Source organism: Venturia canescens, chromosome 1 (assembly GCF_019457755.1).
Source record: "Venturia canescens isolate UGA chromosome 1, ASM1945775v1, whole genome shotgun sequence".
NCBI classification, from domain to species: Eukaryota; Metazoa; Arthropoda; class Insecta; order Hymenoptera; family Ichneumonidae; genus Venturia; species Venturia canescens.
The window spans coordinates 28,118,149-28,145,605 of record NC_057421.1 but is presented as its reverse complement, the minus strand read 5'-3'; the positions used below and the strand labels follow the sequence as shown (position 1 = coordinate 28,145,605).

General features: G+C 38.5%; 2 protein-coding genes across 2 annotated transcripts; one reads left to right on the top strand and one right to left on the bottom strand.

The window, feature by feature from the left end:
• On the top strand, window positions 1-24,786 carry LOC122417393 (uncharacterized). Its single transcript, XM_043430879.1, has 8 exons — window positions 1-586; window positions 11,295-11,344; window positions 13,333-13,590; window positions 18,342-18,547; window positions 19,678-19,873; window positions 20,016-20,243; window positions 20,815-21,125; window positions 21,252-24,786. Exons 3-8 carry the CDS (start codon window positions 13,345-13,347, stop codon window positions 21,769-21,771), a joined length of 1,707 nt encoding a protein of 568 aa, XP_043286814.1. The 5' UTR covers window positions 1-586; window positions 11,295-11,344; window positions 13,333-13,344; the 3' UTR covers window positions 21,772-24,786.
• On the bottom strand, window positions 24,787-27,457 carry Cluap1 (clusterin associated protein 1). The gene is made up of 6 exons (XM_043430902.1): window positions 26,933-27,457; window positions 26,651-26,847; window positions 26,106-26,504; window positions 25,778-26,016; window positions 25,517-25,698; window positions 24,787-25,145 (listed from the first exon to the last, which is right to left on the bottom strand). The coding sequence occupies exons 1-6, from the start codon at window positions 26,952-26,954 to the stop codon at window positions 24,838-24,840; spliced, it is 1,347 nt and encodes a 448-aa protein (XP_043286837.1). The 5' UTR covers window positions 26,955-27,457; the 3' UTR covers window positions 24,787-24,837.

Here is a 27,457-nt window from a genome sequence, read left to right as displayed (position 1 = left end):
GAGAGAAAACATGCGAGGCCATCGTTCAGTGTCACCCGACTCGGTGAGCTGAGTTGTTCACGCACCGGGTGCTAATCGTCACGAATGTGCGTGTTGTCATAAGCGTGCGATTCGAAGGAGGCGAGGAGCAGAAAATACGCGGACGCAAGTACGGACCGGAGGAACCCTCGGATTTCTCAGGTTATAAAATCGCAACGGGGAAATGGACCGAAGCGTTTGAAGACCGATGGAAAGTGACGTTTGAAAAACATTCGTTCCGTAGAGTGGAGGTCAATAACTCGTTGGCCCTTGTTCTCGGTTGAACTTACATGACTCCAAGAGCAATAATTGCACTCGGATCTCCGGCTGTTTACTTCAGTGCAAAAATCGTCCAGGAAACGATCCGCGGAGGGAGAAAACTATGAGGGGAGAAGAGGGACGCAACTTTTTCAAGAGCTCTCAATAACCCGGTGAAGCACGAAGATATGAAGGTGACGCTCGCTATGCCACCGTTCTCGAATTTGAGATCCACTTGTGACGAGATAACCCCACGGCAATTGGTAACCCAAGTTTTAGGCCTCATTGCGGAGGACATCTTATACTGAATGTAAGTATTTCCGGTCAATAAAACTCTCCTCGCTCGGCGACTACGAGCTAACCTTAAATTTCGTTTTTTTCTGCTTCCGATATCCTTCGGGTGCTGATCGATAGAGTAAAAGTCAGAGCTTTTTTTAGATAAGCGACGTTAAAAATTCAACGGTTCACTTTTATTCTGAGAAATCGAAGAATGACGCGACAAAGATATAAAAAAAAAAACGTTTCACGATTCTATCCCTTCGTGTGGAGAATCAATGAGGCATGAATGAAGTCATTTCGGTAAATAATAAATTCGGTGAGAAGGGGAGACAGCGAAATACGTTTTTAGGTCTTTCTAGTTACTGATACGTCAAGGCTCTCTGTTGCTATCAAATGTGTACGTTCGTCGCGTGTCGATCCGATATTTTTCGCGCTATTATCCGCGACACAGGATTTATCTGTTTTATGACACTTATGCCGTTCACTTGCACTTCGTAATAAAGAGTTTCCATAATTGGCTTTCTTCGCTGATTCCGTAATTGCGACTCAATTGAATATTCCAAAATCTTTTCCCAAGGTAGTTAGTGTTTCGGAGGAGATTGCGATAACGATCGTGCCGATTTGGGTGAAATAATATTGTCGGAGAAAAACTGACCCTCTGATTATATGGTGCAGGTTAATACTCTCTTCGTCTCCTCCGATTATCGAAGTGCCTTTGCGCAGCTGGTCACTGAACTCCTATCTTCTCGGATTAACTATTACTTCGTTAAATCACGCGCAGCGTTCTTAGACAAATCAATACAGGATTAAACGAATGGAATGAACATTTAACAGCATAATCGGGAGCGTATACAGTGTAAAATCCATGGCTCGACTTTGTACTGTTCTCAGTTCAAGTTTTCGATGCAACATCGAGTTTGATTGATTGAATTATTTACAAAGCGGAGTTCAAGTCCGGAATGGAAATCAACTTCATCAGGGTATTTGAGATAGTTGAGTACGAAGCGTTGCACAGCATCTTAAACACGGCGCTGTGGCTTCTATGAAATTGATGACGCTGAAGTTTGCAACGTTGGAGTCCAACGAAATGATGTAAAAAAGTCTCCAATAATTCCAGCAATTCTTCAAATCTGTTACCTGCCTAATTTGCAATTCGTGGTTTTTCGATCTACACTAATAATTCGTGAAATAAATAAATATTGGTGAATTAGAAATGTTATTTTCGTTAACTTCGTTGGACTCCAACGTTGCGAACTTCGGCGTCGTTGAAATTGGTGGTTGCAAGTCCAAAAGTAATTGACTAAAAAAATTACTAAGAAAATATTCAAAACGGGTAAGTTAAGGAAACATCGTTTTTGACTCGAGTGGATTCGAGAATGAAAGTTGCTCAACGAAACAATGTCTTTTGTTCAGGTTTTTGCGTATTATTTTTTAAAGTAGATCGTGCCCGAAGGATCGTATTTTATGGGTGTCTAAATTGGATCGGTTTTTACTTTTTAATTAAAGATATAATCACTTAAATCAATGTCAGAGTTATTAATTCGAAATAGTAAATAAATTTGTTCAACTTATCTTTTGGCGAATGAAATTACAATTAATCAGGGATCCATCACTGACTGAACCCCAAATTTCATTCGTCCCTGGCAAAAATATTATAGATTTTTATGTAAAAAATCGTATTGGAAAGGATAAAAACAAGGGAAAATGGACGAAGAAAAAATCATTAATAAAAAGACAGAAGGCTATGACAGGCCATAACGATTTTTTTTCCCGAAGCTTCATTATATACTTCATTGTTATTGTGTACGTTTTTCATAAACTTCGTAAAAAGCGTTCATTCGTTATATGGAAAGATAAACGATTTTTTACGCATAATCCTTATAAACCTGCGCATTTTTCTTCATATTTAAACACGTTTGTCTCAATAACCGATAAGAGGAACTCTTTAAAATTTGATATTCGTGTCAGTGGACTACGAATTTAAACTCTGTGCAAATTTCAAGACTTTCTTAAGAAAATTGTTTCGTGCATGAACTACCTTAAACTGTTAGAAATTTTGATTTTGAATCGACGTTAAGGAAGTTGAGGCTGTACAGTCATTTTTTTTATCCAAAAGTTATGACCTGTACCTTTCAAAAGTTAGGCCAGTTTACAGTTTGGCAATGTTGCATACACTTTAAAGAAAAGTTGAGGAAAAAAAGACGAAAAACTGGTGAAAGCTCAGTCGAAAACACGAACGGTGACGATCCTAGCCTCAAAAAACTGTACGGGAAACAGATTATTATTAATATAATCTCAGCAAATCTCCTAATAAATCTGAAAAAAATTGACATTATTCAGCAAGCCGCGCTCATATTGCCCAAAAAATTTCATATTTTTAGCATCATTTTTAACGGAGATATCACTGAAAGTGTCTTGACTTCCATAAGATTACATGTTATTTGGCCCAAATTGTTATTGATTTTTCTCAGCAACAACGCTCCTAAACTATCTGAAAATTGAACTGATTTTTTTTTACACTTTACTTTATAAGATGCAATCGGTTTAAAAGCGATGACATCATTTTCATTCTAATGCCTCAACTTCCTTAAAAAATAGAAGAAGGGGAAAAAACGTAAAAAACTCGTACAATCTTGGTCTAATTGCTCTAGCTGCAACTTGTATTTATTAATTATTGTAATGAAAAGAATCGAGTATCAGTTCTGACCCATTCTGAGACCGAGTTGAACGAAATTGAAATCGAATATGGGCGTATGGAGAGCATTGTGAAAACAGATGAAAATAGATGTTTTTTAAGCAAATATGTGAAATTCTATATTCATAGAGTGCCTCGCGTTCCCCTACGGTTTCGAGCCAATGTAATTTAAACCATAATTGGCTGTTTTCCCTTGAGATTGTGTCCATCCTACGCGATGTTTTCAATGCGTTCATTTTTTATGACATAATTTCATTAATATTGGGAAATTTGGGTCATGCCACGATACTACAGAATAAACCGAACTTGAGAGACAAAAGAATAACGAGGACGAAATATAAGAAATGAGAATACAAACAACGATTATTTGTATAAAACAAAAAAAGGGATTATGAGAATTGCAATTTTTCATCATCTTTCACAATTTCGTTCGAGTAAACTCAACGTAACGAGATTGCACGACAGAGTTTACGTTTCCCAGTAAATCTATAAAGGATCAAAGTAGCCTTCGCTCGTTTCATATGGCGTTGGATGTCAACAGGTGTGATGAGTGCAAGTAAAATTAATCGACTCGAGCAGCGATGTCAGTTTTATGACACACCACAGCACACGAGTACCCATGCATTACAATTGTAATTTCTGTAAAGAATTTTTCTCATTTTTATCTTTTATTCTCCATTCATGGGTAATCTTTTCTTGTATTTGACCTTTTCATAATGTTGATTTCGCTGGATTCACATATCGACCAAGTGCATTCATTCCGAACCCGCATAGGTCTCGAGCCGTTGTGTACGACATAATACAACAGGCGCCGAGTCGATTGCAATCCTCTTGAAATCACAGCACTGCGTCACACACTACTGTACCACAGCAAAAACTCAATTTGCCAAAAACGTTTGTCAATCAAATTCGAGCGCGAAATCCATCCCAACGGTTATTTTCAATTCTCGTGATTCGGACGTTGAATAAGACATCGAAAGCTTTCTTTTTCACATTTTTTTCAAACGGAATACAGCACCGAGTTTCAAGTAGTATAGAAACTTGGTCTGAGCCTCGTTTATTCGTTCATACATACCGTTGGCGTATTTATGTACAAATAGATAGACGACGAGGGTTGATTGAATACGCGGATACGTTGCTATGTCCCGCATGGAAAATCGAGACAATGAACGACATCGCATATGGATAGTCTCGTTGCAGGTTTTATTGTTTCACTAAACAATGAGTCGTTTCGACCACCTTAATTATTCGAGCAAAGCGGGGCATGGTATGGAGCGTACATCGCGAGGCACACGACTTTTTGTGTTCAACTCAAGAGTCATTCTTTTCCGATCACTTTTTCCGATAAGCCCTCACACCGACGATTCAATCCCAATACGAACGAGCTTTTTTTCTTATGTTCATGTACATATGCGAAATAGACGATTGTATGAGTGTTCGACGGATTCACAAATCTATGGATGCGCCGCACGTCAAGCTAAATTGAGGCTCTCTGGTGTACAGAAATAAAAATATTTTCCGAGTGTCGTTTTGCAGCAGTGTTGTTTTTACTGCTGATATCGAATGACGCCCGAATGTTGCTCGCGGACATAAAATCGCACCAATAAACTTCCTCTCGGAGACCGTAAAAGATAGAACGCGAGCCAAATTCCATAGGAAATTGATCAGTAATCACCCGCGGAGGAAAAGTTGCATGAAAAATTACTTCGGCACCGCAGTTTCCGGGCATCGATAAATTTTCATCGAAACAGTAATTTTTCACTTTTGATGGATGAAAAATGATGATATTGTGGGGATTTTAATGAAATTAGAGTGAGATATTGATATGCTTGTAATTAAGACTTCGAATCGCTGATACGCCGTACCCAGGAAGCATGACGCCATGGAAGTTTTTCACGGAGATTAATCTCGTTGAAAGAATTTTTGTGAAATAAATGATTGATTGGTTGATTAAATTTTATTATGCCATGGAGAAACCTCCAATGTGTAAAATTAGGGAATACAGTGTACCAGTAATATGGCAGACGCAGATTGAACAAACGAATCAAAATTACAAGTGAAGATAACGATAAAAGTAAAAATATAATGACGATGTGAAGCCATATGAAAATAAAAATAACCAATATAAAGACAAAAATGTAAAAATTATAATAAAAATATAAAATAAAAAACGCAACTGAGGCAAAACTGAAACTAAGCTAAGAATAACGATAAAAATAAAAATCACAATAAGAGTGTGACTAAACATGAGAATAGAGTAAATTTCAAATGAAACAGAAGAAACAGAAATAAGCAGTTAAGAAATATGAGTGATGGAACGAGTGAAAATAAAAGAGTCAATGCACTGAACTCTTTTCGTGGTTCTTTTGTTCATGGGAATGTAAAAAGGAATTGGAAACTTTGGATGACGCTGAAGTTTCCAACGTTGGAGTCCAACGAAATGATCGAAAAAAACTCTCCAATAATTCCAGTAATTCTCCTACTTTGTTCCCTGCCAAATTTGCGATTCGTAGTTTTTCAAGCTGCACCAACGATTCGTGAAATAAACAATTGGTGAATTAAAACCGTTTTTTTCGTTCATTTCGTTGGAGTCCAACGTTGGAAACTTCAGCGTCGGAACTGGATGGTGAAACGAAAATTAGTGAATTGTGTAGTAAAGAAACTTGGCATGAAATGTTAAATGATAAAAGGTTTAGGAAGTCCTCACAATGTTCGATTGTGAGGAAATCGTTCGTTATAAATCTTCAAAGCAAATTATCAAGAAAGAGTATTCAGAGGGGGGCGGTTTGGAACGAGCTTAAAACTCGTTAGTCCATGTTGATTACGATTTCCCTTTGAATAATGAGGATGGAAATATTCTCCAGAACGTGTAACGTCGTTCCTCTTAATCACGAGAGATTGGTCTGATTCTCGTCGTAATTTGCGAAGGGTGTTAAATGTAAGGAGCGAAACGCTCCGGTTCGCGAGAGCTTCTCCTCTTTTTGTATTGGTGAAGGAAGCAAGAGTCGTAGTCGTGGCTGCTCAGACCCTTGTGCGAATTAACAGGGGTTTTAACGAAAACCGAGTAGGTGCACGACAGACCGTGTACCTACGAAATCGACTGTTAGTATGCAAAACGACGGAGCCCAAACGATTTCACACGTAAAACGAAAAGAGCTCGTCCCCGTTCGTTTTCAGACGATCGCTCATACGCGTTACTTCATCTTAAGGTAGGGAACATTCCGACTCGAACTCAACTGAGAATGCTCTTCGCATAATATTTTCCCTTCACAAATAGCTCTAGTGTGTGCGAAAAAGAGTGACGAGTTTGGTAAAAACGAGTGACTGTACCGCTCAAATAGAACATGTTTTTTAAGATCCAAAACCTCGTTATAAGGTGATCTATCGATCGTTCAGTCGGCAAAAATCCTGCTGCACGGTTTATTCCGGGTAGCTTAATATTCGAAAAAAGGTATGAGTTACATGCTGGTTTCATTTGATCAAAGAACAATCGTGTAACTCGTATCAATAAATCAAGGATGTCTGATTAAAGCGTGCAACCATTTTGCAGCTGTCTGCTCTCTCGCACTCACGCAACTGAAAGGTCACCTTAATGAGAACAAAACTAGTTGAGTTAAATAAAAAATGGATTCTACTGCGTTTTACGCCTACGGCAACGAGCCCTTTTCATGAACGAGTTTATTTCAGATCGTTGGAGAGTGATCAATGTTTCAGAGGAGAATTGGAAGCTTGCTTTGACTCAGAATGCCAGGTATATAAAACTGCTTGGAGGACGTAAGACCACCGGGATAATTTGATCCCTCGGTTAGAGGGGTAGATAAGCCCGTTGGATATATGCTGGTAAGATTTTCCCCCATGCTAAGCGACGACAAAGTAAAATAGAGGGCACTGCATCTCAAGTGCAGTCCCTTTGTCGAGTCACTTCAGCCCGGTCAAAACTTACAAAGCGCTTTTGGGGTGAAGGAAAAACATGCCTCATTCTACCAGTTAACGATCTCTAGCTTTTTTTTAACCCTTCGTATTACCTTTTTTCCTTTCCCATCCCGAATCGACACGCGCGTCTCTCCATTCGTTAAGGGCTCGCGTGTTTTTTAACGTTTAATCAACACTTCTCAGAATCTTTATTCATCCCTCCGTTCACGCACTCGTGACAACCCTTCCAATCACCGCGGCAAGCTTACTTCTCATCGTTTTTTTGCTACGATGAATAGTTTGCATAAAATTCGAAGTAACAATTATTATTCTTAGACGCCGAGTATCAGAACTGGGAAGAATTCCTCTTTCGAAACTAAAAGTACCGATGATTCGTGCAAATATGCTTGGATCGCTGTACTCGAGTTGAAAAAATGATTTTTTTTTCAACACGAAATTGAGTACCTAACACTCGCGAAGCAAAAGAAAGTTCACTCATCACGATTCTGCATTAGCGTAGTGTAAAATTCACAAAGGGTCGAATATTAAAATATGTTGTATCGCTGTTAAATATCTCAGCATAATTCTCTCATTAAGGCAAGCTGGGAGGTTGGGAATTTCACGTACAGTCGCGTCGTTTCCATGGCGCCGGTACTTCGTAAATGGCATAATGCTCTTATCGAACTAAGCTATTGTTACGTACATTCGTCATTGTGCAAGTAAACGATTAAATCGTCGAGCATATGCAACGAGATAGAAAAGTGGGCGTCAGTTTCGGGAACGAGAAGGAAAAAATGATAAGAAAATATGAACATAGACGATAAGAAGGGAGTTGCGACGAGATGGAAAAGGCACAAGAAATCTGCTCTCTGTGAATATTGAGATAGCAGTGTGGAAAATGAATTTTCCATCTTTCGTTGAATCCTCTTTTGAAAGGGTCGTGGAAAGCATTCTGCTCGCGTGCCTGAGGTCGTTCACATTTCATCCTCAGCCTCGCCGAGTCCTCGAAAATATATTATGCCAACACAGACCAAGATTTTTTCTCTTCCGCGTATATATCCGTTTAATGTACGTTGTCAGGTAACCTCGGAGGGTAAGCCATTAGACACTATGAGAGATGAAATATCGTACGTGGCGTACGGAGCAATTCCACGATTGAGCTCTCCTCTGTCAAGTCTGAAATTCACTTCCGGTTTCTCACTAAAGAAATGTGTGCACTCGGGGTCGACACCGCTTTCTTCCGACGACAGACACATCGATTTCTCGGTGCAACAGGCGGAAGGAGGTAATAACAAGCTCCGAGAGTTCGATCGGGAAACGTATCGTCAACTCCAGTACGATCGACCGCGATACTTATTTACCATGCCAGAATATACGATAAAAAATTCTTTGTTTTTTCTCATTTGAACAATCGTACAAGAAAAATTGATTATCTTTTGATTGAATCGCTTCTAAAACTGCGTGGGGGAAGAATCGAGTAAGTATCGATCGAGTACTGAATTGAAACAAAACTGCGACATTTTTCGTCAGACAATCGAGTCGCTCGTAATTCTATTTTCATTGTGGAACGAAACTGATTCGATGGCCTTCGGCAGACTTGTCCTTGTTAATTGGGAGGATTTCCTTGACGTTCTTGCCTACAATGGCATTCTTTTTTTAAACAATTATTTGAGGTGAAAATATTTGGACACAATGCAAATCTCAGGGGAAAAAAGCTTTTCATAAATTTCCATTTTTTTATCATCAACGAACGTAAGACACTTCGCAATGGTAGGACACTCCATCATCGCTTCATTTCCTAGAAAAAATTCATTTCCCCTGGTGAGAGAAGTTGACAAGGGATTTGAATAATTTTGTCCACGAAATAATGCTCCGTTATGAAGAGATAAAAGTACGAATTTTTAAAAATTGTATCCAAGAAGAGGAGCAACGACTACGACGATGAGGGCGACGATGCTTTTACAACTCCCTCGGGAGAACGCAATTTCCGCTCGTCTTTTTCAATCTCATCTGCGTGTCTTTTTTCTTATGCCCGAATTTTTTTCCGCCTCAATCTGCTTGTGTCTCGGCGCTAGCTTTCTCATCATCGTCATGCTTGTTTTATATCAACAGTCAAATCCATATGTATATAGATATGAGTTTAGAACTTGCCTGTGAAAGAAAAATATAAAAAGGCAAAAGGGCCGTAGGACTAAGGGCGTTGGTAGGCGTAATTACGAAAATGCGAAAACTACCACGCCAAGCGAATAATTCTCTTCGCTGTGCTTTTTTCCTCCGAGCAACGAAGCGTCTAACTTTTTTCTTCTTTACATCAACTCTAAGGAACTCTGGAATGGATTTACATTTTTTTTCAGAATTTCAAGACTCGTGTACATCAAGTACTGAAAGTTGGTTACGGTAGAGAAATATAAATAAAAAATTGTTTATGCAGAAAACTGGAGCACCATGAAATTGCAATTTTCGTTCGCAATTGTTTTTTTTCTTCTCTACTGATGAATTTCATTCAAGAGTATCGATCAGTCGACTCATCAGTTTGACCGATGAAAAAAGGTTCTGTCAGGCTACGCAGGACGATGGCAAAAATCGGCTGTCAGAGCCTTTTTTTCATCGGTCAAATCGTGTCAAAGAATTTCGATTTCGAAAATTCCAAGTGAGGTTACTCGACTGATCCACACTCTTAAGGGAATCGTGGAATTCTGTCGATGGAATGAGAGCAATCGCTAAGGTCGTTATTTTCATTGTGTTGAGCTTCATCAAACGTTTGGAAAATTCCCGAGCGACAATCAAGAACTAGGAAAGAGCAGCTTTCTACGGTTGTGAAGATTATGAGTTGAAAATATTCACTTTGAATCTCTGAATTTTTCTCAGAATTATTTCCAAGTCCAAATGAGAGAAAAGTTAAAAAAACAAGTGATTCCCCGGCGGAAAGGTCGCGCGTTGGCTCACCAGAATTCAATTTAAATTCAAAACAAATCTCCTTAAGTTACTTTCATATTCCTTTTAATATTTGCACTCGGGATTGCATTTCTTTTGAATTTCGGAGTGCAGCGCAAGGCACATCGCTCGATTGAAGAAAAATTTGTATTAATTTTGAAAACTCATTTCTCGATGTGGAATAATGAGTCACTATATAAACTCCATCGTCTCAATAACTCTGAAAGTTCAAAAAATATTTCAAACAACTTTCCATTTTTTAATGAAACAACTTCAGAACTCAATAAATCCAGAAAACTTCGAGGCAAAGTTTGAAAATTCTTATCATTTTATTTCGCGATTATGAATTCATCGAACAATGAAAATCCTTAATGATCTTTAAGGTAAGGTCAACATTACTTTTTATCCGACCGAATGAACGGAAGCAACTTTTATCAGGATGACGAATTAAGTTGATAAGCCGCGAAATTGATGGTCCGGATTCGAGAATGGTAATTAAGTTATTAGGTCGTCAGGCTCTGGCCTTAACGAAATTTACCGTGGGATTATGGACCGTGAGAGATTAAATTAGTCAGTACTGGGACACATGCGATGTAAGATAAATGGCTGCGCATGCCTTCATACGAATGTACGTACATCGGTAAAGCTATACACATTTACAAAATCTACGGATTTAACAACGACCAAGATCTAATTGGTACAAATGCAATTATTGAACGAAGAGGACAATGAATCCGGCGCCAGTTACGTTCTTGGGGATTTTCATGTTGTTTTGAGACACGTATATAAACCATTGGAACGTACGTTCAGAAAATCCATCGAATGCTTAAGTTTTTGAAAGATTATTCAGTAGAAATACTGACAACACAGATTAACGGAGAAAATTGTTGCTGCAATGCTCCCATTCCTATTTTACTAACTATCAGCAAACTCGATAACTTTTATAGATTAGATTATTCGCCCAAATATCGCTTTACTTTGACTGCATAGATTCGACGGCTTGCTTCGTGGAAGTTTCGTCCTATTTTGGTTGTGAGCACGTTGAATGTTTTGATTTATTGCATCCAAATGCCACGGCGTTAAAGAGTAGGGAAGATTCGTGTGCGCGATGAATTGTCGAGCTACGCACTACGTGAACTTATTTTACTATTTTTAAAACGTACGCCTCGTTTCATCGACTTTTAAATATTGTTCACAGAAACGAACGCGTCCTCATGCTTGGCAGCGTTTTCAAGCTCAGTTCATTGGGTAAGTTTTGCTCCGAGTTGTGAGTCTTCGATCATCAGAATGTGCAGTTTTTTAAGTACTTTTTAATGAGAATAAGAAGCAATATCGGTCTTCGACGTGTCAATTTTCCCACGGGATTCTGTAACGCATTTACGGAATATTTGTTCTTGGATTGTGCGCGAGGTTCAGTAACGGGGATTTGGTTATCAAACTCAATTTTTTTTTAAACGATTTACTCGAAATTAATACACTTCGCTTCGTAGCTTCAAATGAAAAGTCATGATTTTGCTTTCAATTATAATTCGTATATGATTAAGAAAAATTATTGTGTTCAAGTGAATGTTTGGCCAGGAATTGTCAGTTTCACCCAAAAAACAAAATATTAAACGCCCTAGAAACTTTTTTGTGGTCCCCAATGATCTTGACGTTTCATAAAATTAATGCTCCGCGTTGGCCTTCGTGCACGAACAAAACGAATTAATTCGAAGCGCCGTAACAAGAATTGTTCTATCCACCATAGTAAAAAGACCAATACCCATACCTTTTATTCAAAAGATATAAGAGTGTTTTTCTCTATAAGCATAGTAAAATATCTTTTGAGTCACTTCAAATGTTTATATTGTAAAGTATGCTCGGGCAACCCTGAAAAAAAAACTGTGGTAAAATGTCACATTTATTCGGTGTATATTCGTGTATTTATCATAGAATTTACCATGCTGAAAGTTAAAATTTGTGATTTACAATACATTTCCACTTATCAGTAAGTGCTAGTCTGACACAATGAATAACACTCGAAAACAAAACGAAATATAGTTCTCACGCGCGTCACTTTTTGTTATCCACATAAAGCTCTTTAAAATTAAAGGGACGAAAAATTGGAAAATTCAAAAAAATACTATGCTGTTTGTAATAGGTGCCTGATTACTTTGAAAATTCTTGAAAAATAATATATTTCTCACTATACAAAATGAATCCACTTTCTCCGTGTGTCCGGAGGGCTTACTGATTCAGCGCAACTTTGTTGATTCGACAAATAATTTCTCATTTTACTCGCCAAACGGGCATAGATTCTACTTTGAACAGGAGGCAATGGTGAGAAAGAGCGAGTGCTAAAGTAGTGTATCGATCTTTTATGACGTTAAATTCATCATTATTTCATAACTTTAAGGAAGTTGAGGCCGAAAAAATTATGCCATCTCTTCAAATCGATCGAATCTTGTAAAGTTAAGTGTGAAGGAAAATTGGTCGAATTTTTAGGTGGTTTAGAAATTTTGTTGCAAAAATAAATTTAAAAAAAACGTACGACTAACGAGCGTATAGTTCTATTATATTTTTTAATTTTGAAAATATTTTCCGGCAATTTCTCCATGTTAAGTAAAAATAGTAAAAATTTAATTTTCATAGCGTTCCGATTACTTTATTTTTGTTTAATCCGAATCTCCATTACAAAAATGGGAGGAATTCTTAAAAAATGGTAGCATCGAAGCTGAATATGTTTCACGCATAACACTTACACGTTGACGGTGAACGTAGAATTGCCAGGCTGAGAAGCGTCCTAACTTTTGATTGCTAGTTTTCAACTTTCGTGTTAAAAATGACTGTGCTGGTTCAACTTCCTTAAGCGCGAATCTCAGATGTATTGGTAATAGTTGCGAGTGCTGTACAGCACTCGATATAACGAAACTTTTTGTATATACCACATAATCAATTTTATCTCATGAATATTATAATTTAAAAAGTTTCATTTTAACTTTTGTTGACGACCCTCGCTCAATCCCGCTGAAGAGAAGTCAAGATTATAAAAAAAATATTTCTCCTTGATGTTTGATTAATTTTTTTCACTCCTCGACGTCGAATCAACATTTTTGACGTTTTATATACAAAATACACGAAATGAGAAAAAAGCTGCTGAAAATTAAGCATCCATTTCGGTACCTTTCGAGCATAAATTCATTATTGACAGTCAAGAATTTGTGCTGTTTGTACAATATCGTTTTTCCAACTTGTAGAGCCTCACGGTCATGGGTGTACGAAGGTCCGGTTCCGGCGGGAGCCGCGGAAATGCCAGCATTCTCAAGGAACGAGCGAACATGTCTTTCATGCTCGTAGTCATGTTTTTCGCCGTCTTCGGTCTGATCGTTTTGACGGAGATATTTCTAATCGACGAGAGGCGCTCGAACGTCGGTGGAACAGGTTCCCTCGGCGGTCACAGAAACGGTCACCGTTTTGTGGCCCCACCGGATCGTCCCGATTACGAGGAAATTGCGGTACGTTTTTGATGGAATTCCAATTTTTTTTTTTTTTTCATACGTACCAACTCATAAACACTAGAGAATTTATAATCGTGCAATCGATTCAGTTCAAAAGTACGGAAACTCATGATTATCGATAATGGAGTTGCTATACATGAATCCAGTTCCCTTTTGCAAGACATTCGAATGAGATGCAAAGGATTTATCTTTAGAGCTTTGATTAAATCTATAAAAAATTCATAAACATGTTTGGGAAACTGCAAAAATGTTTATTTTTATAAATCAATATGATTATGATGATTTTTTATAAATCAATATTGAATGCCCGATAATGGACAGTGGAATTATTTTTTATTTACTTATTTCGCAATTTTTCAAAAAACACTTACTCGAATGAAGAAAATGGTTTTCTGTATGGGTCGTGATATAAATTTTCAGAAATCTTACACCATTTTTACTGTCGTGAGATTCGATTATTTGTTACGAGATTTCGAAGCAACCTTTTCGATAGTATAAAATTATTCTGCAAGTCATTCTGAAAAGTTCCCAAGTTAATTAATCAAATTTACGGATATTGAAGCGATATTGAAGATGAAATAAGTCGCATTCCTTAAAATTGGAATCTGTCTCGTAATTGTTCGAATAATTATCATAATGGAATTCAAACTCGTTCAAGAGGGTGGTAACAGCACAAAATAAACGACCGTAGCACGTAGAATCTCTAAGCTTCGTCATGGCGATATTTTTTAACTTTTCGAAGCAAAATTCAGAGCAACTGAGAAAAAAACGCAGCTTGTAGACATCCCTAGGCTATGGCAGTCGTAATTATTATTCACGGTCCCTGCTAGCACGAGAAAAAGATAAAAAATGTTGAAGGCGAATTGTATAAAATCTACGAAGATTTCCAGGTCCCAACGTCAAGTTGAATACTGGAGAAAAATCCGAAAAATCTTTGCATATTTTGTACCGGTTCGTGGCCCCCGAATACTTTGGATCGATTGGCCTAAAGTATTATTGCAGTGCCTCATTGAAGATGGTTCCATTGTCGTCTTCTATTCGAGAAAACAATGAAGAAATTGATTAATTAAGTTGAACGACAATCCGATTTCTCGCTGATGAACATTCTTGCTGATCGATCGAGCAATTCAGAGTGCTCAGCCTCGTCAGCAATTTTAACTCGACGTTCCTCGTCACAAACTTTTGTAAAGCTTTGCAATGTTGAAACAGATGGCTGCACCACTGACATTCAGGTCGAATCGTTACTCGCTTTCAAAACACCAAGCAAAAGTTACGTGTTCCTGAAAGCTCTGCAGCAAATCGATTCGGAGCAACCGATTCGTGTCAACCAAGTTTTTGTTGTTGTGCTTTGTTCTCCATCGGCAAATGCAGTTCTACGGAAAACATTTTAAGTGGCTCGTTTTACAGTTATATCTTCTGTTATCGTTTCGGTGATTATTTGTGCTGTGACAAAAAAACTTTCGAACGCCACACTTCAAAGATGCTTGTTTTTTTTTTTTTTGTTTTTTTTTTACAATTATTTTTCCCAGCGATGACTCGCTGTTTTAGAATTTTTCCTGCACGAATTTAGCATCACTCGTTTTAAGGAGCGATGGGCATATAAAATTGATGTAAAAAGTACATCGACCATTAGATATCGGGTGAATTGTACGTTTCCTGAGAGTCCTTTCATACACTTTGAATACATTTAGGGTAATGCTGTTTGATTTGTACGAGCGATTCGTAACGTGACGTATATAGCATATAAAACGAACGAGATCCCATCTCGAGGGTTAATGGAAACTGGATGAACCGGAAATTTGAGATTCAAGGACGTGACGACGAGGACCAATAAAGTGAACGAAGCTGTGACACTGTTCGAGGGCTGTTGAAAGTCGAATCTCTTGGTTAGCTCAATCTTCGAGTGAAAAAAAAATGAGCGGAGAAAAAGCCGAAGTTGAACGAACGTCGTACAGTGAAATAATTACCGTGGTTTGCGTTGAAACTAAAACTTAGTTTCAATATATCTCGAACTGTAAACTGAACATGTAAATTCGCTTTAAGCGACCTGTCAATCGCGCTCAGTCGCCAAAAGCCGGCTGCGCATTTTTCTATTCTGCACAATTGAATTTTCTAGAAAAACTTAAAATTCTCATAATTTCTAACAAATCAATTCCAGAACAAAATCCTCCATTCCTAACAAGATAAACGTAAACTTGTTTTTCAATCATGTCTCACGCGCTCATGCAACCGATACCAGAGAAAAATTCATTGAGAAAAAGAACTGGGGGTAGTGGGAAAACAGTTTTTCATGCTGTTAGTGTTATTGGTGCAGGGTCATCGTGATTGACAATGGATTAATTGCATTTTCGTGAATGCGTTAATCAACAATAAATGTCAGAGCTAGCTGAAGTAAAAGGTCGAATTTCACAATACGAGGCACGTGCAACGGCGAATTTATAACGGGGAAAAGAGTCAGGGCTCGTTGAATCGCGACGAGTCGTAGTTTATTGTCGAATGTCAGTTACGCGCTTTTTCACTCCTCGTTTATTTATCACTTTTAATTTATCACGCAAACCTTTCCTATTGTTACATCAAAATTGGAAAATTTATCGATTCACTTGACTCCCAAACACTGTTCCAAGTGGTCACAGTAATATGTGAAAAATGTTGGTTCTGATAAATCCTTTCCAAAGGTATATAGACACATTTCTGGGAATATTTCAAACTTGAATACGCAAATGATTTTTTTAAATTCATGCTTTAATACACGGGGAGAATAGGGTATTACACCTTTTTTTGAAAGCTGTTTTAAAATAATCCTGTGATCGTAATAAATCAGTAGAATTTTTATTTCAATTTTATAAGACCGAAAACTGCCTTGAAAACTATTTTTTATTTATGATTTTCAATTTTCGCGTGGAAACGCTAGCCGCCATGTTTTTTCGGTTTGTGACGTCACTCCGTTGGTAAACAATACAATCGCGAAAGACCAAGTAATAAGATTTGTAAAAATAATGAGTTATAGTGGTATATCACATTGGTGTGTCGTGCCTGAATGCAATAATACAAGTGTAAAAATGCCACAAAAATTGTGGATTCATCGCCACCATCAACATATTTATCATTGGTAGATTTGTACTATCTGCTTTCACAAATCAAATGAATGACAATAATCCGCAAACGTGATAATAACTTGTAAAATTTCAAAATAACCCAGAGCGCACGATAAAAATCTAGATTTTTTACCATCGGAGTGACGTCACGTTAGAATTTAATATGGCGGATGGCGGCGTTTCGGACATTTGGAAAACAGATGAAAAAGGACGATTTTTAAAATCGAGTTATTAAATTTACACTGAATCTTTATGAATAAATACTGACGTTTCTCGTTTACTTTTTACGAAACCTATCATAATCATGCATTTTTATATATTTTTTTACATGGTGTAAAATACCCTATTAAACGGTAATATTTAGCGTGAAATTCACTGTAGAATTTACCGGATACATTTGACTGCGGGGACAAGTCGATGAAAAATATTTATTCCGGTAACGCACTGTTAAATTTTCAATATTTTGCCGAATTTTCAGTTTTGTAATAGTAAATATTGCAGATGGCAAAATTTACGGTACGTATACTAAAATTTACAAAACGTTTAGTGAATTTAACGGTGCATCACCGTTAAATGTCTTTGCCCTAACGCAGCTATCGATCACTCCTTTCCGAATTCCATAGCACACTGAATCGGTGATTTACACACTTCAACAAAGGGCTGAGCGTTTAAAAAGAATGGAGAAATAGGCCGATGTAGCGACAAGATACGCCTACCATGTCCCCAGTACAGCCGCATGTTAGCATAAACATTCGTACGGAAATTTGTGCAATGCAGCGTGGTAAAATTCACCTGACGTCAAAATTTACTGAATACTCCGGTAAAACTTTCTACTGTGAACAATAAATATTATTTTTTTAATAGGAAAACTCAATTTCTTTTCCACAATAATATGACGAATTGCAGTTCGTCATCGCACCATCGTTACTCGACGGTAATTTTTCAAATTTAATTCTCTCCGTGTATGTAGGGAGTTAAACACATTTGAGAAGGTTAACCTACATCGAAGTACTAAAATGTGTAAAACTTCTATGATTTCTTTTCTAGTGCCTCATTACTCGAACTTTTAAATTTATATGCATCTGGCTCGTTAAATATTTCGACATGACGGTGAATTTTTCGAGTTGGTAAATCTGTTGGTTTTTATCATAGTTTGCAATTTTTGAAATGCCTCGATGCTGATTCGGTTCATATGCGAAAAATACCAATAAACGAGTGTTTTTTTAAGCTGTTCAAGTGGATCGTTTTTGAGTGCATTTTCTCGGACTCGGTCGATTGGTCGAGTAAAATTTTTCCCATTTTATCCGCCAATTTCAATAATGCAGTACAACGATAATGACGTTTATCGTTTACGAGCACGAAATCCATAGCTTTTTGAGTATCCACGATTTCATATATTTTACTACGTAACGCGAGCACTATATTCTCGAACAGTAAAACGATTGATGAAGTTGGGAACTTTTTTTCATTTAAATCCTGTATTTCAAGTCCTCGCCTCAACCGGACGAAGCGAAGTGTATTTTAATGGTCATATAAAAAATGTTCAGCTCGTCACCCTGACTCCATCAACGCACCTTTCATTGCGGACCGAATCGGCGTAATAAAAAATTCGTAAAAAAGCGTCTCGTCGAATGTATTTTTGTTTGTTTCCAGGCCGAAGATTACGCTGGTCTGAAGGGCGGTTTCGACGTGCAAGTTGGATTGCTAATTCGAGGTGCCGATGAAAGTGCCAAGGCCGCTATCCCGCCGGACCCGAGGGGGTTGCCAAGCCTTCCGCCGAGTCTGGAGGCTCGTTTGCCCCCGCTCGATCGTAATCTTAGGGTCACGCATGCCGAATGGTTACCAGTTATGAATACCAGGTTATTTTTTCTACTTTTCACATAAAAAATTCACGTCAACGATACATATATACTTAATACTGGAAATAAAGCATGCTTTATCGGCTGTGAATAATCGCAATGACTCGAACATTGCGTGCGTCGTACCAAAGAAGATTTTTTCCCTACGGACGACACTCGTGCAAATTTGTATCAACGGAATCGTATCTTCGAGAACTAATGTTTTCTCAGTGGCCTCATTTTCCCGCCTAGATTCTCGCATTCTAAATAATTATCGTTAAATTCTCGAGGTTTTGAACCCCCAAAAACTTCACTGTTCGTACGATATCCGATTATCCGTGCAAGAGTCTGACGTTGAAGGGGCAAACGTGAAAGGTCGATTCACACTGTACAGCACGTTTATATTTATAGCGTGGGTACGAGTGAGACTGTGCGCACTAGCCGGCAGCTACTTACACGTTCCGTCAACGGCTCCGGTTGACATTGTCGCGAAGAATGGTTCGACGGTCCGTGTCGGTGCCTGTCTGCCAGTCTGAACAGAAAAGAGTCAAAGACGGATGAAGCAGTACAGAACCCTGTTTTCTATTTCCCTGTCGGTGAAATCGCTTCGCGGTTTTTGTGATTACGGTTCCACCGATTTGAATAATTCATTGAATTTCGACTCCGGCATTCGAAAATATTGACTTTCTTTTTTTCTCGTTTCTTTTTTTTTTAATATTGTACGTACTCTTTTTCCACTTTTGAGTTTTTTTCGTGCCGTCTTCGTCTAGGAGTAAAGCTTTTAGAACCAGTTCGTCGTCGCTCCACGATTGGTTTACTACGACAGCTCAATGTTAACTGACGGATGACTGTCGTTGCAACCCGAACGTACCCTTATTTGTGAATCGACCTCTAACGACGTTGATGCAGAATAAATTCTCATAAAACAACCTGGTGTGTTGAACTTGGAGCTTAAACTCAAATGATATTGTATCTTGTGAGCTTTCGCTCCGTCGATTTGACATTGGGGGGAACTAAAATGAGCCCGCAAGTTGAAAAAAAATGGTCCATGCACACATCATTTTTACATACGCGATGCATTTTTGCTGTTGAAGAAATGTTCAACCTTCGAAGTTGCATTCACTTGATGCCACAATTTTTCGTAAATTTAGGTTCAAATTTTTCGTTTATTCGGCATACTACGATGATCGAGTGGGCGGCACTGCCGGGGCCGGTAATCATGGACTGGTGAGAGTTATTGGTGCTACGAAGACGCGGGGGCCCGAGCGCGTTTGGTGCAGACTTTGGTATCGACAAATAAACTCTGGCAACGTTACTGCTTCGGTTACAGTGGCGGCCAAAGTGAAGGTACTTTGTTCTTGTTCATTGGAGTAATCGATTCTTCGAGACTCGAATCCACCATTCGTTCTTATCACAATTTCTCTGCTTCTCCATAATTGGGAACGCACTGATTACGGACGACGAGTTATTACTCGGGTTTGTTCACCAGGTTATCAGAGAAAATTGGAATCTCAAGTACAGCGCGTGTTTCGTCATATGTCCGTTGCCAAAGGACGCTCCAAGTGTCAATAAAGTACCGGACACGGTTAGCATAGTGGCCAGGCTCAGAGTGTCGCCGACGAATCGTATACTCGTCCAGAATCGGCCCGAAGACAGACCCAAGGAGAGGAAACCGTTGGCGGTCTGTGTCAAGCCTCTTCACTACGATTACAACAGGGTGAGTCGACGAATTTCTTCTTTCCAATTGTTCAGTTCCAATGGTTTGTGCAAAGAATGTGAAAATGGAGTAAATTCTGTGAGAACATTGAATCCCAAACGTTGGAAAGATTTTATCACGATTTTTGGCTTGTTCTGACGAAGCGACGTTCGTTATTTAAGGAGAGTGGATCGCGACGATTCAGTAATGTTGCCATGCTAAACCATGTTAAAAATATTAAGAATTTCAAAATTATAAGAATTTCATAAAATTTGGTAAATGTATTCTTTAAAGATATATAAGACAATGTCAATTTTTTTAGATTTTTCTACCACATGGCTCTCGAGTAATCGAGCACTAAAGTTCACGCGTATAAGCATAGAGTTTACATATATACAGTTATACATCTCGCGCATAAGAACTTGGATTTAACGCTCAATTATTCGATAACCATGTGGTAAAAATATTTGAAAAAAATGGTATTTGTATGCTTGATGGCAAAGAATGTTATCACCAAATTTTATAAAATTCTGATTATTTTGATTTGGAGGAACAGAAAAATATGATAAATTTCAAAATCTTTCACCCACAGGTGCTTCAATTGGTGGAATTTATCGAGCTACACAGCCTTTTGGGAACGAGTCACATAACGTTGTACAACGATACGGTTGGCTCGGAGGCCGGATGCGCTTTAAGATATTATGAGAATCGTGGCCTCGTGAGCCTCCTACCGTGGCATCATCTCGACATGATTTCCCAACGGGAGATCCGCACGGAGGGCCTCTTCGCTGCGCTCAACGATTGCCTCTATCGTTCGATGTACAAGTACGAGTACGTTGCTCTGCTGGATCTCGATGAATTTGTTATACCGCGTCACAACGATACCATACTCAGTCTCGTAAGGTGAGCTTGTGGAGTTTTCACTTTTAATTCATTTGGAATTTTGATGGAGAAAAAAACATCGATCGCAGTGATAATACACAAGATTTTTTGATCACAACTGGAGATTATTTTTGGTGGAATTCCCAGATGGATGGAGCGTCGGTTGAACACTCGCACGACCGGAGCTTTTTCATTTCAAAACGCGTTTTTCTATCTCCAATGGGCGGACGACGCGCTGATTCGTAAAAGTAAAACACGCGCCGAAGCCGGCCTGATAACGTTGAAAAAGACCAGACGAAGGGCGAAGCTGCACCCTCAAAAACAACGCTCCAAATACATCTGCAAACCTCGCGACGTTGTCGAAGCGGGCAACCATTTCGTCTGGGAATTCATACCGGGTCACGGTACTTTGAACGTCCCCTCGGATGCTGCGATTCTTCACCACTATCGCGTCTGCGAATTCGGCGGGGACGATTGCGTCAAAACGCAATCGGTCGTCGATCGTACGGCCTACAAATATCGGGACAGACTCGCCGACATCGTCGACAAGACCTGGGCCGAACTCGGCAAAGAATGCGCGCTCCCAGATCTCGAGCCTGTTCCTCTTCCCGCTCCACGAACTTCTGACGTCACGAACGAAGCTTCCGCCAACAAGGTTAACAGGTAGCAAATACTTTCCACCCAGACGAACTGGGACTTTGAGAATTTCACTGGAACACCCAAAACGGCCAGAACGTACTTCAACAATTTCACCGGCCCATCTTCTTAAGAACAGAGAGAGAAGCAAAGTCAAAGGGAGCGAGAGAGAAGGAAAGACGTCTTGAGAAATTTCCAAAAAAGTCCGAGATCTGGCGAGAAAAAGTGCAGCCGTGACTCGTGACGGATTCTCGAATTTTATTTGTTACACAGTTGGTTGCAATGAACCGTTCAGAGTGAGAATACTGATGGAAATTGTCTGTAGAAAACTCAATACTGACAACAACAAAAATAACAAATCGGGTACAAGAGTCGTGGCGTTATTTTTTTACTGTGAGAATAAGCGAGATGGATTTGAAATGCGGGCTTGATATTAATCGACGGTGGCGATAAAAGCGAATGCGGATTCAGCCAAGACTAATATCGTGTGTCGAACAATAGTAAACCAAGGAGAAAAGGTGCTTCTTTCACAATTTGATATATTATATTATTGTACTTTATACGCGGTAATTTGTGTAATATCGAAGGAAGGATGAAAAGCCTAAATTTCTGAGCGCGCCTAAACTGCGACCGAATGGTGCCGAGTTACAGCGAAATGTTTTTCCAATTTTTTTTCTTCTCTTTTGGATTCCAGCGTATTATTGGAACGGCTGCTCGTGACGATTTCGCCGAAATTGGTTTTATTTGTCGATCAAGACTTTTTAAGTGAAGGGAGACGTTTCTGGTGCGACGTTTGGAAAGTTCGCAAGTTTTTTTGAGAGGCTACGAAAGAGGCGAGTAGCGAGTCATTGACGGGAAACGGTATTGTTCAGTGTTCAATATTTTTTCGTTTCTGTTAACACTCGTAAGGAACGCGGTGATATTAGAAACTTTAGTAAAATAATCTCATGCCAATTTTTCTTGTGTCGCAAAGACTAACTTCGTTGCAGCCAACTCTGGATCTATTTCCAATGACCTTTAGTTTCTCGACGCGCAGTCGGAAACACCAAAAGAACCGACACGGAAAATGCGAATTTCGTATTCTTAAATTAGTCGTTAGATCTCAATGAAAAGGAAAGATATTTCAATCAATCATTCCAACGAGGAAATCGTAGATATTTGCAAAAGGACTGGTTTTTACTGAAAACTAAATGTGACAACATTTTTTGGCCTCTCAATATTATTCCTAGCTTCTAATAACGATGAAACTCGAAACGGATTTCGTTGAATACATAAACGTTATAAGTATAATAAAACGGGGCCGAAATTTTTCAATCATACATGGAGAACAAAATTCAGTTGAATTTGCCAAGGCCTTGTAAAATATGGAGGATGAAATATTTCGTTTACTCAGAAAATCGTTCGGTTACACGAATTATTAATTTCTTTACACTAACTGAAAATACGTACTAAATTATTCAAAGAAATTTTGTCGAATCGGAGCAAGCTTTGTTGCGTTGAATGAAAAAAATATTAAGTAAAACTGAATATTACACTCCGCGTATTGCACAAAGCCATTTGGTTCATTCAACTGTTCTCTTTCCTCAGTGTATTTTGTAGAAATGAAAACAATCGAAACGAACGGGACGAGCGTGCTTAACAATTTTTTTAATACGCACTAGTCTTTAGGAACTATTTAAGTGCGATCTTCACGCATTTGTGAATGGATCGCTAGTTCTTAACTGGATAGAAATACTCTGTGATGAGAAAACAACAAAGACCGGGCAGCAGAGAAAAGGGGGGAAATCGCACATTGAATCGATTATTGGTAATTCGATTGATCCACGGATTATGCGAACGACCCGACAATCGAGGATCCGTTCAATTGTTTTAGAGTGTTTGCTTTTTTATTTCACATTTATCGTATGTGAATGAAAGAATGAAGTGACGAATAGAGACGAACGATTGGGGATGATTTTTCGACGGGAGGATTTTTCAATTCGATGTCGTTTATTGTAGTTGTCCGAAATGATTTATTGTAGGGGAGCGATTACTGAAAAAATGCTTTTTAGAATTATCGTTCATGGTCATCTTTCGTCGTTTTCATCACAAATTGTTTTCAAGCCTGAAAGCATTGAAATTGATTTTTTCTCAGCAGTTTTTAATTCCTGAAAGATGATGGAGGAACCGATCGACGATTACTCCACGACGATATTCAATCTCACGATTTTTCTTTCGATTCTTTCAAGTGCGAAAGGAAAATCAATGCCATAACGAGCTGCTATAGCACGATTAATAATTCCATTTCAATCATTATCACCTCGTCGGCTCACAGTCGTGAAAAAAGTTTGTGTTTCGTTGAGATAACGTACGGAATTCAATGAACATTTATACTCGAAGCTGGACTCACGAATAATAAGTAATAATGAAAAGAACTGTAAACATACTATAATAACGTAGATCGTAAGAATGATAAGCTGCTCAAAGAGGAAAAAAATCGAAAGAAAGAGAGAATGTTGCGAATGGAGGACTTTCAATTTTTTTGAATTTTTTCATGACAATTTTTTCGAGTGAGCATGAGCGAAATGATATTTTTCACATTTTTTTCTCAGCTTGCAACGTCCAGCGCGATTGAAAAAAAAAAAAAAAACACTAACATATCTACTGTTGTATATTTGGCAGTCCGGAGTCGAGGAACGAGACTTCGTATTGGCACTGTATTTTTACGTTGAAAAAACAACACTTGGTATAGATTAAAAACGAATGATACTACGATTCTGCATGACTACGTATATGAACGTATTATAATAAATAACGCATGTGTATAAAATACGATAAAAAGAATGAAGCAAAAAAGCCACAAACGTACTAATAAAACACGCAGAACTTGAATCACTGATGTGCGCGCGAGCACTTTGTATCAAACGAGCGCTGCTGGCCCGAGTTGCAATTTCGTACCAATGTTGATAGGATTGATAATCTGGTGCTGAAAGGGAATCATAACATGGCGATGAAACGGCCGTATCGAATAACACTGGAAATAAATGAATATGCGATACGAAAATAATTGAGTCGTTTCTGTTCCATTGATTCTCCTATGTCCACGAATTTGTTTTCATTAAAAATCTTCGTCCGAATGTTCGATCTTGCTGACCGATCGTTTTTCAGGATTATTTTTAATGTCGAACCCTGCAATCTCGTGATGAGCGGGTGGATTCATGAGATCGTCGTCCTCATCTTCGTCATCGTCGTCGTCGTCGTCGTCGTCGTCGTCCAAATCACCGTCGATCAATAAATCACTGTCACTGTCCAACGAACCAGCGCTGTCGTTTGCTTCTCGTATTGGTCCTCTTTGTCGACCGGACATGCTACCGTAGATCCTTCGCTGATTACCGATTTGAACGCGGGACGATCGCCCGGCCGTTTCTGTAATGATACTTTTGCTTTATTTCAATCTTCTTCGATAAATATTCATTCGGGTTGACCTATCATTAGGAACTTCCGGGGAGTATCAAGAGAAGAAGACAAAACGTTGATCACAATGATGGGAAATAACAAGTTGGATACGAATGACTCGATTGCCTTTTCGAAAGCGGCTCCATTGTCGGAGTAACTGAATTTTGAAGAAGTTGGAATGAGTAATTCTGTGCCACTTTTGAGTGCTTTTGTGTTTCGGGATTTGCTGGATACATTTTCTTCCAAAGGCCGCATAATAAATAACTCAAATCCAATATCGCAAAAATTATCTTCCGGTTTGTCATTAGCCGGAAAAAATGAGGGATTTAATGATTCTGGACCTTGCTTTGGACGAACAGCTTGACTGCCACCAGATTTTTCTGTAGCTCTCTGCTCGACATCACCCAAAGCCAAAGGATCTTGAAGATTCGTTGCGAATATAGAATCGTTTCCTTCCATTATACTCTCAAAACTCGCATCCTCGGCACGCAATTGTTCTAGCTGTTTTTTCGTCGCAGCTTGTCTGAAAGATTGAGAAAAGTTACAAAAAATGTATACATTTAATTTTGACAAAACGTTACGAATAACTCCTTTCCACTTGCCTTCTTTCGAATCTCTCCTGCTCAGCTTTCGCAGCATCTTCGTAAAGGTGCTCAAGATAAGCGAGATAACGACACTTTTGAAGATAATCATCGTAAACGGAGCGCAATTCTATCTCGAGCTTTTCAAATTCTTCCATAAAAGCTGGACGCACTTTCTTGAGAGTTTGAAGTCTCTTTTGGTTTCTATCCAATTCGGTGCGACGTCTCTCGATACGAACTTCGAGACTTTGTTCGTTATCCTTATTATCCAATGCAAAAGAAAAAAACGACAATCATTTTCAATCTGGTCGAATGAGAAAGTAAAAAAAAATATATATTAAAGGAGCACCTTGACATTGTCAATTTGTGACTTGGTCTCTTCAATCTCTTTTCTGGTGGCGTCAATAACTTCTCTCAGAGCAGCATTGATTTCCGTGGTATCGTACTGTCGAGCAACTTTGGAATCTCTCATCTCACGTAATTCGACTTCGCGACCAAGAAGATCGAAAAGCGTTGCACCGTTTACTGTCAATTGACTAGCCAATTGCCTCGTACCTTTCAGCTCGTTAATTTTATCAGTAATATCGAAATTTCGCAAAGCTCTTGAGTCATCGGACAGAATGTTGTCTATCGCACTGGTCGTTTGAGCCTCGTAAAGCAAAAATGCAATTTTTAGCATCTCTTGAACAGCATATCCATCCGCTTGATAAAGTTTCTTCGTGTTCAGTTTAACGTTCGTTTTCAAAGCCTTGAGAAGAGAAAAAATTCTTTATCGTTTTTCCCGAAGTTTGATAATAATCGTAGTTAAATTGAAGTAATTTTTTAAAAATTCATGAATCCTCGGATGGAGTTTGTGAGAAATGAAATGAAGTGCATGCAGCCTCAAAGATTTACCATAAACTCGGCGACTCTGCGGATGAGGGCAACTCGATCTTGTTCGTTCGTGTGATCTGTTGGCAAATCAGTATCCGGTTCGATCCTCTGTACTAGCCAAATCAATATTTCAGCAACAAGAGGAAAATTCGGTACACGAAAGTTCGACAGTGAAATTAGACGGGGATAACCAAGGACTCTCATTATTTCTGTGAAATCTAAAGTACAGAGGAACAGCGAAAAATATAATTAGTTTTTTAACAATCGGTACAATGAAAATGAGCACAATTTGCATTGACTTACTTCGCAAATCGCGGAATGACATTTTGTGTAATGGTATTTAGCCCGTAACTAACTCGCAAGTAGAAAACGTGGCGAAACGTAAACGATGCACTTTCTGTTTGGCTTCTCAAGCCTCATCGTTTCTATGGCAACGAGAGTTGGAAAGACCGGGTAATCGTTGTAGCAGATCTGAATGGATCGAATTGGAACATCGATGGTCGAATATGGTAGACTCGAAAACATATGTTTTCAGAAATTTCAACGTTATGTTTTTTTTATCAACAGTTATAATAATTTGAAAAAAGTTGTGTTTGTTAAAGAACGGTTGACCCCACGACTGAAAACAAGGACAATGTAACTCGATATTTTTTAGCATAAAACTTATTTTTTATAATGACAATTATGAGATTTTTTTCCAAGCAATCATTTATTCCTTACAAATTTTACGTAGGAATGGAAAAATCTTGGTTTACAATTGGTGAAACTAGACTCGCATAGAAAGTACTTGTTATCCGAACTTGTTTAATTTTTAACTAATAGAAGTGG